This window comes from Lepidochelys olivacea (assembly GCF_965140295.1).
Source record: "Lepidochelys olivacea isolate rLepOli2 genome assembly, chromosome: 14".
Classification (NCBI taxonomy): domain Eukaryota; kingdom Metazoa; phylum Chordata; order Testudines; family Cheloniidae; genus Lepidochelys; species Lepidochelys olivacea.
Window position 1 is genome coordinate 816768 of NC_140424.1, and position 14804 is coordinate 831571.

The 14804-nt window shown below is 49.9% G+C and overlaps 1 protein-coding gene across 1 annotated transcript; it reads left to right on the top strand.

Moving 5' to 3' along the window:
* The first annotated feature begins 2362 nt into the window (after nt 1-2362).
* On the top strand, nt 2363-14137 carry P4HB (prolyl 4-hydroxylase subunit beta). Its single transcript, XM_084647190.1, has 11 exons — nt 2363-2626; nt 3186-3392; nt 4846-4979; nt 5175-5312; nt 9142-9246; nt 9517-9642; nt 10060-10260; nt 10996-11116; nt 11360-11541; nt 12022-12108; nt 13034-14137. The coding sequence occupies exons 1-11, from the start codon at nt 2446-2448 to the stop codon at nt 13121-13123; spliced, it is 1572 nt and encodes a 523-aa protein (XP_084503316.1). The 5' UTR covers nt 2363-2445; the 3' UTR covers nt 13124-14137.
* Nucleotides 14138-14804: the final 667 nt, after the last annotated feature.

A 14804-nucleotide genomic window follows, 5' to 3' on the forward strand; every position in this document is an offset into this window, starting at 1 on the left:
TTCCTTAGGCACAGTGGGACTCCCTACAATAAGCATAAAGTTTGCCTGTGGAGGAGCACGCACTTTCTTGGAGGCCAGTCCCAGACTATCGAATTAACTCCTCCAGGAACTAAGACCATCACAAAACTTGCCACCTTCTGCTCCAAGTGCAAGGCTCATTTCTTTGACCTTGTCTTCTCTAACACAAACACATAGCAACAGGTATATTTAAATAAATAATTTAAAAAAAACCCCTAAAACCCAGCCAAAACAAGACATTCTACTGCACATACTTTCTCTCCCTAGGGAGGGGCTGAGAGAACCAACATCACATGACAGATGCGTAGTCACATTGTTTAATGCACTACTGGAAGGCGCTCAGATACTGCAGTGATGAACATGATAGAAGATCCTCTATAGAACAGAGAATGACTAGAGCATGGAAAAAACTCATATGAAGAGAGACCAAAAAGACTCGGCTCATTTACCTTAGGAAAGGAGATGAATAAGAAAGGACATGACAACGTGTATGAAATAATGAATGCTCTGGGAAAGGGAGATTCGGAGCTGGTTTTCCATCTCATAACACAAGAACAAAGGACAGCCCATAAAACTGAAAAATGGCAAATTCAAAACTGGGGAAAGGATTAGAATTGGATTAGAACTCTCTGCCACTGGATGTTGTTGGGGCTTAGAATTTAACAAGATTCCAAAAGGGATCAGATGCTTATGTGGATAAAACAACTCTCCAACTAATAACTAATAACTAAGCAATAACTAATGCTAAACAATATTTGGAGGACTATAAAACTTAATCTTTCAGGGTTTAAATGATCTCTAATTATTAGAGATCTGAATGAGAATTTCATGGGGAGGAGGGTGGATTATCTCACATCTTCCTATTCTAGGATTTCTTGCACCTTGCTCTGAAGGCTCTGGCACTGGCCACAGCAGGGAACAGGGTACTGGACTAGATGGACCACAGGTACGATCCATTAGGGCAGTTCCTATATCCCTGATAGGACATTGCTCTGAAGAAACTCCCACAGGCTAGAATTTGAGCTAGCAGTGTTCTGCAGAGTTCATATGACTAGGAATTTAGCGGATATTAGCAGAGCACTAAGTTGGAAAGCTCATCTGAATAGCTCATTAGCCATTTCAAACATAACTAAGTCCATTCTGGAACAGGGTAGCAGGCCCCATGGTATCTATCCATGGGGCTGGGTGAAAGGGATCTTCTTTCACCACGGATATGGGTGTTGCTTTTTATCCCTGCCCTGATTCGGGACATGACACTATGGGGCATTTTCAGCATCACAGAAGGTCAGGGCTGGAAGGGACCTCAGGAGATCATTTAGTCCGACCCCCTGCTTGAAGCAGGGCCAATCCCCAATTTTTGCCCCAGATCCCTAAATGGCCCCTCAGGGACTGAGCTCACAACCCCGGGTTTAGCCGGCCACTGCTCGGACCACTGCGCTCTCCCTCCCGCCAATGGCGTTGCGAAGGCCAAGCCTGTACCAGGGCCCAAAAAGGAAACAGCAACGCTGACGGCTGCAGAGGCCGGCGGGCCGATCCGGCCGGCGGGCCGACCGGGGATAAGGACAAGAGCAGGCTCTGGGCCAGGGCGGGGACGGGCAGCGAGGGGCGGCGGCCGCCGGGGAAGGGAAGCCAGCGGGGTCCGGAACGGGCTGCGGCAGAGCCGGCTACCGGGGCAGGGAGATGGAAACACCAGGCCCCAAAGAAAACCTGCAGCCGCCACGGGCGCGGCCCTTCCCGGGACACTAGCTCGGGCTGCCCCGGACTGGGGCCCCCGCGCGCCCAAGGCGGGGAGTCGGCGGGGCCGGGCCCAGCCTCCCGCCCTAAGTCCGGACAGCGGGGAAACCTCGGCCGCGGGCGCCACGCGCAGCAGCCACTTCCGGGAGCTCCGCTCCCTGCCCGGAAGAGATTCCTCGCCCTTCCGGGTCAGAGGGCGGCGGGGGCAGACGCGGCCCAGTCAGAATCCAACACGAACGAGTTCCGCTGTCCCTCACAGCGCATGCACAGCAACCGCCCTTTGCGTGGGGGGGCTGCCCGAGTGCCACGTTCAAGAGGCGCCGGCGAGGGGCGGGTCTGGTCCAGTCACCAATCAGAATCGGCCGCTGAGAGCCTGAGGCGGTAGCGTTGACCAATCGCAGGTGACAGAGCGGGCGAAACGACCAATTACAGGACGCTATGAGAAAGCGAGGCAGGAGGCGGTCAGGAAGGGGCGTGGCATCCGGATCAGCAAATAGAAAACGAAGAGAGTCCCGGGCGCTCGGCCAAGCCAATGGGAGAGGAAGGCGAGGGCGACGGGCTCAGCCAATAAGGAGCGCCGCGGCGGGGAGGGGGCGGGTTTATAAGAGGGAGGCGGGTGCGGGGTACTTTCTTCCGCCGCGGTTCCGCCTCGTCGCTGCCGCAGCCTGTGCCCGGCCCGCCTCTGACGCCGCCATGAAGCTGCTGAGCGCCCTGGTGCCGCCGCTGCTGGGCCTGGCGCTGCTGGGCCTGGCCCGGCCGGGCCGCGCGGAGGCCGCCGCGGAGGAGGACGAGGAGGAGGACGGGGTGCTGGTGCTGCGCGCGGCCTCCTTCGAGCGCGCGCTGGCGGCCCACAAGCACCTGCTGGTGGAGTTCTGTGCGTGCGCGCGCGGGGCCCGGCCCCTGGGGGGGTGGAGGGAGCTGCGCGCGCGGGTGGAGGGAGCTGCGCGCGCGGGGCCCGGCTCCCGGGGGGGGGTGGGGGGAGCTGCGCGCGCGGGGCCCGGCTCCCGGGGGGGGGTGGGGGGTCCGCTCGGGGGGGGGCCCGGCCCCGGGGGGAGCTGCGCGCGCGGGCCCCGGCTCCGGGGGGGTGGGGGGGAGCTGCGCGCGCGGGCCCCGGCTCCGGGGGGCTCCCGGGGGGGGTGGGGGGGAGCTGCGCGCGCGGGCCCCGGCTCCCGGGGGGGTGGGGGGCTCCCGGGGGGGTGGAGGGGAGCTGCGCGCGCGGGCCCCGGCTCCCGGGGGGGTGGGGGGAGCTGCGCGCGCGGGCCCCGGCTCCCGGGGGGGTGGGGGGGCTCCCGGGGGGTGGAGGGAGCTGCGCGCGCGCGGGGCCCCCAGGCGGCTCGGTTGGCCGCAGACGCCCCTGGACGCGGCGCCTCCGCCCGGGGGCTAGTGGGTGGCGCGCGGCAGCGGCCTGAGCCCCCCCGTCCCTTCCCTTCCAGATGCCCCGTGGTGCGGCCACTGCAAGGCGCTGGCCCCCGAGTACGCCAAGGCCGCGGCCCAGCTGCAGGCTGATGGCTCCGGGATCAGGCTGGCGAAGGTGGATGCTACAGAAGAGTCCGAGCTGGCCCAGCAGTTCGGGGTTCGAGGCTACCCCACTATTAAATTCTTCAAAAATGGAGACAAATCTTCCCCCCGAGAGTACACGGGTGAGCGAAGGGGCCTGCCCCCGGCGCCTCACCTGTTTAGTCTTGGGCGGTGTCGCTGAGCGGTCCTGAGATGCGTCGGGTTGGACTCCATTGTGTTGTAACGCCTCTGCATCGAAACCAAAGCCCCCACAGTGATCCGCCCCAACACCGGGTGGGCAGGTCGGGCTGAGCATGAGTTCTTGTGGGACAGACTTAGATCTGTTTTGTGCACCGATTCTGCAGTACAGAGATGTGGATTGTATCCGAATGGAATGGGCTGATGTGCTTCTGTGTCTTGGGTATTAGTTGTGGTGTGCCTCTCCATGGTCAGGAGGAATGAGAATGTAACTAGACTGTTAAGTGTGTCCAGAACATGCTCGGTAGAGGAGGAGGAGATCTCTTCCAAAAGAGAAGTAGTTTACCAAACTTGTGAATGGGGGCAGGGTGTATTGCTGCTGGTGGAATAAGTAGGCAGTGTCAGCATCTGATAGCAGAGCAGGGCTGAGGTGAGAGGTTTGCTGAAAACAGAACTGTAGGCTTTGTCTATTCATTCAGTTTTTCTTCCATATACTCAGGTGAGATCTGTGGCATTGCTCTGGGGGGAAATGTTAGAGGAATAAGTTTGGAGACACCCTATAGCAAGTTCCCTAAAACTTTAAATAAAAGATAAAGAAGCCATAAATTCTACAGTGTTAGAGAGTAGAAGTCCCAGTGTAGGTTTTGTCACTTAAGGGTGTGCATCTCTCATCCCTGACCAGCGGAAAATGCTGAGTCCGTACATGAGCAGTGCATCCAAGCCAGGGTGTATGATCATGTATGGACTCCTAGGGTTTAGTGATAGGAAAGCAGCATGATTAAAGCTCAGTTTGTAATGATTATGTAGTGATGTACAAGGCTGGAATCAAACTACTTGAGGCAGCAGCTGTGAATGATAAATGTAAAAGTCTTGGTGAGGGAATGTTTGATCAACCTGATTAAAATAAAAAACTCTCAAAGGCTGTAGTAAGTTCTAAAACATTTAGATTCTTTTGCAGGCAAAAACATCTCAGGTTGCTAAAACATAAGATGAAAAATACTGATTTTTTTCTGTATGAAAATCCCAGAATCCTTCAGGAGGTCTACAGTGCTGATAACACTGGTCAAAGTCTAAATGTGCTTAGGCCAGCCTGGTGACTGAAACAGTATGTGAAAGGAGTGGATTCCAGAGAATCCTTGTACCTTGGTTCAGGGTGGTATGGGTGGGTATTAGTTGCTACAGAGAATGCCTTGGACTTCATAGGTGGGTGCAGGGCTTTGCTTGCTCCAGGAATCGACTCTGATGGAAGGTGAAATGAAAAGTAGAGAAGATTTGGGCTGGGGGTGTGCATGTGAATGTCCTAGATCAGGTGCTCTGAAATGTCCTTAAAGTTAGGACACATACTCATGCCTTCATCTGTAAAAGTAAAGATGACAACTGAACTTTCTCTCTTTCTAGCTGGCAGAGAAGCTGATGATATTGTAAACTGGCTGAAGAAACGCACTGGTCCAGCTGCCACTACCCTGGCAGATGCTGCTGCAGCTGAGGCACTAGTGGATTCCAGTGAAGTCACTGTGATTGGGCTCTTCAAGGTAGTGTTTGGGTTTAGATCTCAGAAGGGCATATTGCATGTCTGCTGCAGATTTTCTGCCTGTGGCAACTCTGGCAGCTTACTAAATCAAGCACAGCTGTTACCTAACATTCCCTGTCCTGCTGTGCTGAATATTCACTGGACACCTCAAACTGACATACAATGTAAAACACCTTTTTTTCCCCTTCTCTCCCAGGATGTGGAGTCAGAGGCTGCCAAGCAATTCTTGCTGGCAGCCCAGTCCATTGATGACATTCCTTTTGGGATCTCTTCCAGCAGTGATGTCTTCTCCAAATACCAGCTCAGCAAAGACGGTGTTGTCCTTTTTAAGAAGGTAAGGAGTGGTTCAAAGAACACATGCCACGCTTAATCTGAATTTCTCTACCTATTAATGTTCCAGGTAACCATTTAAGATGAGTGTCTGAACTCTGAGCATTTAACAGTACTCTCTGTAGGGTAACTTTCACTCTTTCCCCTGTATAGTTAATATCCCTGTTCATGGATCTTTCACAGCAGTTGGGAGGAAAACCTTTTTCTGAATTAAAAAAAAAAAAATTGTAAAACTGCAGACTCTCCAGAGGACACAGTATGGGTGTAGAACCTGAAACTAATGATAAACTGCCTAGATTTCAGATTTGAAATTGTGGTTCCCCTGTTCAGCAGGGGGCAGCATTGTCAATCATCTGGACAGGGTGTGGTGTCTTGTGCATGTTCCTGGAACTCACTGGACATGAGTCCTGAGTTACCTTTAGTTTCTGCCTTTTTCTTGTCTCAGGTTTCTGGCTGCTGCGAAGTTTAATATTCACTCTGAACTCGGGTTTCAAAGTAGCAGCTGTGTTAGTCTGTATTCGCAAAAAGAAAAGGAGTACTTGTGGCACCTTAGAGACCAACACATTTATTTGAGCTACAGCTCACTTCATTGGATGCATTCAGTGGAAAATACAGTGGGGAGACTTATATAGATAGAGAACATGAAACCATGGGTATTACCATACACACTGTAACGAGAGTGATCACTTAAGGTGAGATATTATCAGCATCGCAAAAAGAAAAGGAGTACTTGTGGCACCTTAGAGACTAACAAACTTATTTGAGCATTTATGGAGTTCACTACTGTTGCCTCCTTCTGCCTCTAAGAGCTGTTGTACAACAGCATCCAGGGCCCTGCTGCCATGCCTCACTTCCCATGCCATGCCATTCTCAGCTTGCTCTTCTTTTAGCTGAAGCATCCTTAATGTGCGCATCCTTGTCCTCCTAGTGGGCTCAGCTGTCTGACATGTTCGACATGCCCACTAGGTGGATGCAGGTTTAGCCACCTTGGGGTTACAGCAGGGTGGGTTAGGAGGAGGGTTTGCATATTCTTGTGGCAGAGTTAAGGTGCACTACAGAGTCATGGTTTTGGCAAGATCTGCAGAATTGCAAGATGTGAACTGGCGAATGCCTCCAGCCAATTAAATTAGCTTGTTACCCTTCAGCCTCATGGGGAACAGAGCTGAGGAGTAGGGTTGGGGAGCTGAAGCTCCCTGGGAGAAGAGCTGGTGGTGCTAATGCATTGACATGCGGTGAGAGGCAGGGCAGAAAGCTGCTTTGGGTTAATTCTGTTTAACCAGGCTGTACTCTCCTCCACTGTTCTTCCTGTAAATTAAAAGGCTCCAAAGTTGTCACAGTAATTGGACTGCAGCTCCTAAAGCTGTTATACTTAAACCAGATCCCTGAGTCTAGGGGCTCAGATTAGAATGGTTTGAAGATGCAGCACCTGTCTGTGGAAAGCAAATAGCTATTCCAGTGGCTTTCTTTTAAAGCTTGTAGGATCCCCCTCTGGTTTTCTCTGAGGCTATTCCAGCTGTACCCTGCCCTTAGGGGATGCTGCTTTCACTGCATGCCAGAGGGTGTCTGATGGCTGGCTGTTTATATGGAGTCTTCACACCATTTATTTCGGCTGCTGCTAACTGGCTGAAATATCTTTGTAGAGGGTTTTACAGCTTCTCTGACAAGGGTGTTAGGAGCAAAGACCTGCGTTCAAGTGAGCAAGTCCCTTTGAGTGAAGGACTTGTTCTTTTCACCACAGTCACTATTGACCCTGGTTTATAAACTCCAGCGTTGTCTGTGTAGGAAGTGCTCTTGCTTCCAAGGCTGGTGGAACAGAAAAGCATTTATGTTTGATTTGTTCCTTATGCTAACTCTTAATGAGCTGACCAGCGTAGAGGAAAGTGACGATATCCTTAAGCCTCCAAACATGCCCTGTCTCTGTCAAACCAAGCTTGAAAATAAGCAGTGACAGTAAGCAAGAAAGGGTTAAATAAGAATCATGCCACTCTCCATTTAACCAGGAACTATACACATCTGTGGAATTCAGCTCTGATTCCAGGTCCCTGCAGTTAGTCTGGTCTAGGTTGGGAAAAGGGCTTACCAGCTGGTGTGGCTTGTCTGGGTTTGAATGTTGCATTTTAAACAAGCCTTTTGAGGATATTAAGGAGCTGACCTAGTTACCCTGAGAGAAGTCATCCAGGTTGCTTCTAATTTTAAACACCAGCATTCTCTTGTTCAGCTTCACCTGAAGTCTGTTCAGCACTGCCATTTTGGGTTACTTCATTCCACCATCTTGCTGCTGCACCCCTCATGCATCTTGAATATTGCATGCAGATGTGGTCACCCCATTTCAAAAAAATATATGTGAATTGGAAAAGGTTCAGAAAAGGGCAACAAAAATGACTAGGGGTATGGAATTGCTTCCATATGAGGAGAGATTAATAAAACTGGGACTTTTCAGCTTGTGGAAGAGACAACTAAGGGAGGAATATGATAGAAGTCTAAAAATCGTGACTGGTATGGAGAAAGTAAATAAGGAAGTGTTTATTACGTCTCATAACACAACTGGGGGTTACCAAATGAAATTAATAGGCGGCAAGTTTAAAGAAAAAAAAGAACGGCAAAGAGTCCTGTGGCACCTTCTAGACTAACAGACATATTCGAGCATAAGCTTTTGTGGGTGAATGCCCAGTTCAAAAGGAAGTATTTCTGAACTCAGTGCAGTCAACCTGTGGAATTCTTTGCCAGAAGCTGTTGTGAAGGCCAAGACTGTAACAGCGTTTAAAAAGAACTAGATAAATTCATGGAGGATAGGTCCATCAATGGCTATTAGCCAGGATGGGCAGGGATGGTGTCCCTAGCCTCTGTTTGCCAGAAGATGGGAATGGGCGATGGGGTGGATCACTTGATGATTGCCTGGTCTGTTCATTCCCTCTGGGACACCTGGCATTGGCCACTGTCTGAAGACCAAATACTGGATTAGATGAACCTTTGGTCTGACCTGTATAGCCATTCTTACTTGCGCATCCTGTTTTAACCTTGATGCTCCTCTGTTGTTCCCCTCTTCAGGCTGCCTGGGAAGGTTCTGAGAATCGAGGGCAATAATAGGTGGTGGTCTAATAGAAAATGGGACTTGGCACCTGTTCTGCAGCTTCTCCTCCAATATCTGTTCTTGTGTCACTAACAATAGAGGGTGACACATCCTCAGTACGTTGAGTAAACTGCTGTTTATTAGCAGCTGTGTTGTGGGCTTTGCTGCTTGACACCAGCTCCTTTCTAATAGCTGTTTGTTGGCTTATGTATGTGCTTCAACTCAGACCTGCATGCTGACTTCTGTTGTGCAGAGTGCTGCCCTTGCCCAGTCATTGACTCTAGGATTTGCAGCAGCTTCTCACTAGTTTGTCTAGCACTGCCTAGAATGCTGCGAAGCAGCTGTTAAATTAGAAGTCCCCCTCCAAAGCATGTCTTCTGAATCCTTTTGTATTCTTGCAGAATAGTGCCAAGAGCTAGGTGCCATGTCCTCTCCATTGCATCTCAGCTTACTGTCTAGGGAACTTCATGTCTCCCTTCTCAGTAGAATCAGAGCTTTGGTTTAGATTACATCAGGGATTAAATCTTGAGTATTTTGTTTCTTGCAGTGTTAGCTGGAAATCCGCTTCCTTGTCAGTAGGTGGCAGAACCATGAAGTTGGGCTGGCCCCTCCCAGGCCTTGGTTCTTTACTGAGATATTTCTGTATGTAGTTTACTTGGAATGTGCTGTACTTGCTGATCTCTCTGAATGCCAAGGTAGTAAGTGTTTCTGCATGTAGGGATTAACTTTAACCCTTAAGAAAATAACCCCTTTGTCTCCCCAGTTTGATGAAGGTCGCAACAACTTTGAAGGTGACATTACAAAAGAGAACTTGCTGAACTTCATCAAGTCTAATCAGCTGCCTCTGGTCATTGAGTTCACTGAACAGGTATGGCCTTCCAGTACATAATCAGCTCTTCAGTCTCTCTCATGTTCTGAGCCCATAAGACTATGGATGGGAAGCTCTTTCCTTCTGGCCTGGAGCCTACTGTGCCTAGATTAAGCAGGAGACCCAAGAGGGAGCCCAGGATAAGTGCTCCTCAGAGTGGCACTTATATTCTTGGTGACTCCCTTGGCACCATCCGGGCAGAAAAGCCCATTGGCTCTGGCCCTGGGATTATTTGTCCTCCTAATATGGAGTTTGTTGTATTTCTCCCAGACTGCTCCAAAGATCTTTGGAGGAGAGATCAAGACTCACATCCTGCTGTTCCTGCCAAAGAGTGTTGATGACTATCAAGAGAAACTAGACAACTTCAAGACAGCAGCTGGAAACTTCAAAGGGAAGGTGAGAAGGGCAGTCACTCTTAGCCCATGCAGAGCATTAAGTAGCACTGATTTCTAACATCTCCCTCAGTCTCCTTCTTTCTGTATTTGGATCTCCCAATAGCCAGGCGCCTTAGTCACTTGCTGCTATATATAGATCCCATTGAGGAGGGTGTATTAGGTTAGAGTGGCAGCTTGACTCTTGATTTTTTTTCCTTCTGACTGGTGTGAAATAGCCCTCTAATGTAACTTGTGGCACACAAAGGTGTTTGTATTCATGCACATTGCTTTGGCCACTACAGCCCCAGAGTTGTACTGGAATAAAGTGGCCCACATTCTGCCATGAGCTCAAGGGGGTAGGGAAGTGACTTTATAGCAGAGTTGCTACCATAGAAATTCATTCATGTCTTTAATATCTACATTTGACTTTCCTCCAAAGATCCTGTTCATCTTCATAGACAGTGACCATAGCGACAACCAGAGGATCCTGGAGTTCTTTGGCCTAAAGAAGGAGGAGTGCCCAGCTGTGCGCCTCATCACTCTGGAGGAAGAAATGACTAAATACAAACCTGACTCAGATGAACTGACAGCAGAGAAGATCAAGGAGTTCTGTGACCAGTTCCTGGAGGGCAAAGTCAAGGTAAGGGGCCGAATGCTGTTCTTTGGACCCTGACATAAGCGGAGATGTGGGAGTGATCCCTGCTCTAAGAATTTGTGTGAAACCTTTTACAGGTCACATGGGGAGATTCCTTTCAAATTAGCTTTGTAGTATGTTTAATGGCATAGTATCTAGTGAGCCACATGCTGACATCCAAAGGGCAGAGCCAGTGGGGCATGGTGCCAGCACAGAAATAACTATTTTTTCAGCATATGAAGGCAACCACAATAAAGCGTGGTTCCTGTCTCTGCACTTCATATGCCCTGGTGTTGCATGCTGCAGCTGCTACTCCTGTTTTCTCAGCCAGCTGAGAACTTTGTAGCCTCTTGCTCATGGTGGGAATCCTCAGTCTTAATCTGAAGATTGAGGTAGCTATGCATAGCCTAGCACAGTAGCGATTTCAAATGGGGCTCTGTTCCAATGTCACACTGGGAATGACTTTCTCAGTAATTCACACTTAGTGAACAAACTTCCCATCTGAAGAACTCAGCTGCAGCCTTTCCCATGCAGGGGCACCAGCAGTTCAGACATGTCAAGGTTAGGGGGTGGGGGATTCTCTATGAGAGGAGGAAATGACTGACTCAGCTGACTGCTTATAGCCCATGGCTGATCTGTTCCATGTCTGGGAGAAGTCAGGTTTTCCTGGGAGCATGATTTTGTCTGCACATTCCACATTGCTATATGCATGCAGGTTCAGTCCCTGTTCTCCAATTCCAGCCCCACCTGATGAGCCAAGATTTGCCTGATGACTGGGACAAACAGCCTGTCAGAGTTCTGGTTGGAAAGAACTTTGAAGACGTTGCTTTTGATGAGACCAAGAATGTGTTTGTGGAGTTCTGTGAGTATTTTGAACATGCTGAATAACAAATTGCAGGAAAGCAGCCCAGTTGGGGATGGTATATGGGGAGGAACCACCTTCCCCCAGGAGCTGGATGACCTGGAAGAGGAACATGTTAACTGGAAGGGGAGATTCTCCTTTACTGCAGGGCTAAGACTAGGCTGGCAAGCATCAGAGTGGAGGGCCCAGCCCTTCCCCTTGTCTGGGTGGCCTCCAAGCTTCATGTTGCCTTTTAATTTACAGATGCTCCCTGGTGTGGTCACTGCAAACAACTGGCTCCTATCTGGGACAAACTGGGAGAGACTTACAAGGACCATGAGAACATTGTCATTGCCAAGATGGACTCAACAGCTAACGAAGTGGAGACGGTGAAAGTCCACAGTTTTCCCACACTCAAGTTCTTCCCTGCAGGCCCTGGCAAAAATGTAAGCAGGCTGCTGAATTCCAGGGACTTGTGGGTGGATCATCTCGAGCAAGGGAGAGCTAGAAACTTAGAGCCTCGTTCTGCTCTCGAGTGCCTGGGGCTCTAGCACCCATTTGGGAGATGTGCTTTCAGATTTGAAAAGGTTGGTTTGGCACATTCCAAATGGCTTTGGTGGCCCTTTGGGGGATGGGCTGAGTTGTAGGAGGGTGAGGGAGACAGCCAGGGCAGACATGGGTGCAGCAGTAGATGAGGCTGGGGGAAGTGCAGCAGAGGACAGTGTGCTCATCTGCAGGCTGTCTTCTCGCAGCAATCTGAGATCTAGTGGCTGAGCTGCTTCGTCTCATGTGGGTGAAGGTGAATTTTACATTTCCTCTTGCTTGGCATTTTTGAAAACTGCTGTTCAGAAAGAATATTGTTTCCCCCCCCAAGGGCTTGATTCTGTTTGGGTTAAGCAGCGTCTCTCCTGGCTTTTCCCCTACAGGTCATACACTACAATGGGGAGAGGACGCTAGAAGGCTTCCAGAAGTTCCTGGAAAGTGGAGGCCAGGATGGTGCTGGGGATGAAGAGGTGAGTAGCCCATTCATTGGGGAGCCTTGGTTTGCAGTGCTTGCAAAGTGTGTGGAGTTGGTAGCAGCATTAGGACTTAAACCCCTACAATAGGTCCTGGCTTTGAGAGCCACTTCTGGTTCTTCCCAGCAGGGTAAATGCTGTGTGGGCAGTGGCAACACTGAACACATGAATGTGAACTGAGGGATCATTAATCTGTTAAATCCATGTAGCCCTGCCTTTCCCATCTCAGGTCACCACAGTGAGGTGCTCGAAGGCTCAAAGCCCGTACTTGGTTCAGGATCTTCCTCTCCATATAAATCCCTCTGCCTTGGCCAGCTGTGTCTGTGGTTCTAGACCCATGTGAGATTGCTGCCTCTGCTGTTAGGCCCACCATGATGGCAGGACAGCCCATCAGCAGGTGGTAGTCCCCTTTCTGCTTCTGGAGTAAGGCTGCTCCCCTTCCTGCCAGCCTGTGCACTAGTATTCCTAAATTCAGTTTCTCTTTGTTCATTTTAACAGGCTCAAGTTCTGAAGGGAGAGATGCTGGTCTCTTGTAATTATCTGTGGCCAATGCATTCAGATTCTCCTATCCAATCCCTAGTAACATGAGCAGTCTGTACTGCATATACAGTGTCATGATTCACCACTTCCTTCTGCCTTTAGGGCCCCTGTCCATTGTTCTCTAACTACTGGCTTTTATGTGACTCTGGGATTTTTTTTAACACTGATCTCAAATGCGTTTGAGTTCCCTGAATGGCCAGTGTAATGATTGTTGCCATTAACATGCCAGGTGGAGCAGAGCATGGATTGGACTGGAGTGCGTAGGGTAGGAGATGGTGCTTCAGCAGCCTGACTGCTGTGCCTAAATCTGGGGCTCCAGGGTCCTGTCTGCATTGTGCCAGGTCAGAACCAGCAGCTGTTGACAAATGTTGTATTTAAACAGGATCTGGAGGACCTGGAGGCTGATGAGGCTGATGAGACTGATCTTGAGGAAGGTGAGGAGGACCAGAAGATCCACAAAGATGAACTGTAAAGAGGAGACTCTAATCTGCATATCCCAAAGAGCAGACACTACACTGGCTGCCCTGTCACAGGGCCTAGCGAGTCCAGAAACCCATTCAGATTTAAACTAGAAGGTGTTGGCTGGAAATGCAGGGATTGGTTTAAAGTAACACTTCATCCTAACTTGTCTGTACACTTGACTGTCTCCTCTTACTTTTCAGTTCTGAGAAGGGGTCTGTCGCTAGGTAGCTGCCCAGGCACCTGGGCCTCTTACTTTTTTTATTGTGATGTACTTTTTTGTACATGGATTTGTTCCAAGTGTTCTGTTCTTCTGGGTAGAAGTGGGCTGTGAAGTGGCAGCATGAGACTCACTGCCTGACATTTCAGAGCCTCACCAGTAATGCCTCCTAGACAAGCTTAGTTTTTTTCTCTTCTAGAGCTAAAGGCCATAACTACTCTCCACCTGGCAGAGCCCTAACTATTGTCTCAGCTCTTCTTCCCTGGAATTGCCATCCTTCTGTGGGAGGAAAACCACTAACCTGACTTCAGGGGTCCCAGGGGCAGGGGAGTGGGCAGATGTTCCCCTTTAACACATCATTGCATGGCTAAAGGTCTTATTTGCCTTTCCCTTGGAAAGACGAATGGAGATGACTGTTCCAAAGATCAGGAAGGGTGGAGCATTCTGCCAGCATTGGCTGTGGCAGGCTCTGGGGAGGGAAGACCCAACTGCTGGCTCACCTGCATAGACAGGACCTAATGGCATTGCCACCATCTCCCTGGTCAAACAAGACTCTGTTCCTCAGTCATTTTCTGTGCATTTTTTTGTGTGGGAGAGAGGGTTTCTGGGCAGACAGGGTGGTACTGGGGTGGGGGCCTGATAGAATGCAGCAAACAGGACACTTCTGATTACTGGGTTGTAGGGAGTGGGGACTTGGGAACAGGGGAGTGCTGTGAAAGTCTGAGTGAAATCAGGCTTGTTCTAAGCATTCCACCACAATGTTGGAGCTGAACTTGTTGGCCAAATAAAGTTGAGATTTTAATACTATCCTGTCTTTAACTCTAAATGTCAAACCCAGAGCTCATTTTATAATCAGCCAGTTTCCTGATCCCCCAGCTGGAATTCTGCAAGAGACTCAGAGGTCTGAATGTGGGGGAAGGAGTCCTGCAGCTGACTTGGTGATCGGGATAAAATCCCTAAACCTCCTTTTCCCTGTCCTTACAAGAGTGATATTGACCCTCCACTTGAAACATGCAGTGCTGTACAGGAGCCAAATCATTGCCATGATGTGCAATGCAAGAAGTTGGTGAGAGTAGCATTGAGTCAATCACTTATTAAAGGGATCCATAAAATAAACTTCTGCAATACCACACCAGCTTGCCTTCAACTGTCCAGCCAGACATTGTGATGGTCTTAGACCCAAACATGCTTGGCCCAAAGGCTCAAGCCTTGTCCCCTTGCAGACCAGTGTTGGGCCAATACCATATACTTGGAAGCCAGAGTCCACTTTGTTCACCTGCCCCACAGCAGTTGATGCCACCTGGCTGTTGGAAATGAAATGTCTGGACTGCCATAGGTCTGAATGGGAGCAACTAGGGAAAATCTCCCTTGCTCTTGAGAGCAGCCTCTGGGTGCGGTTGGAATACAAATAGTATTCCAGCCATTTTATGCCAGGATCTCTAATACCCTGTCTAAACCTGCCTGCACTTGTGTG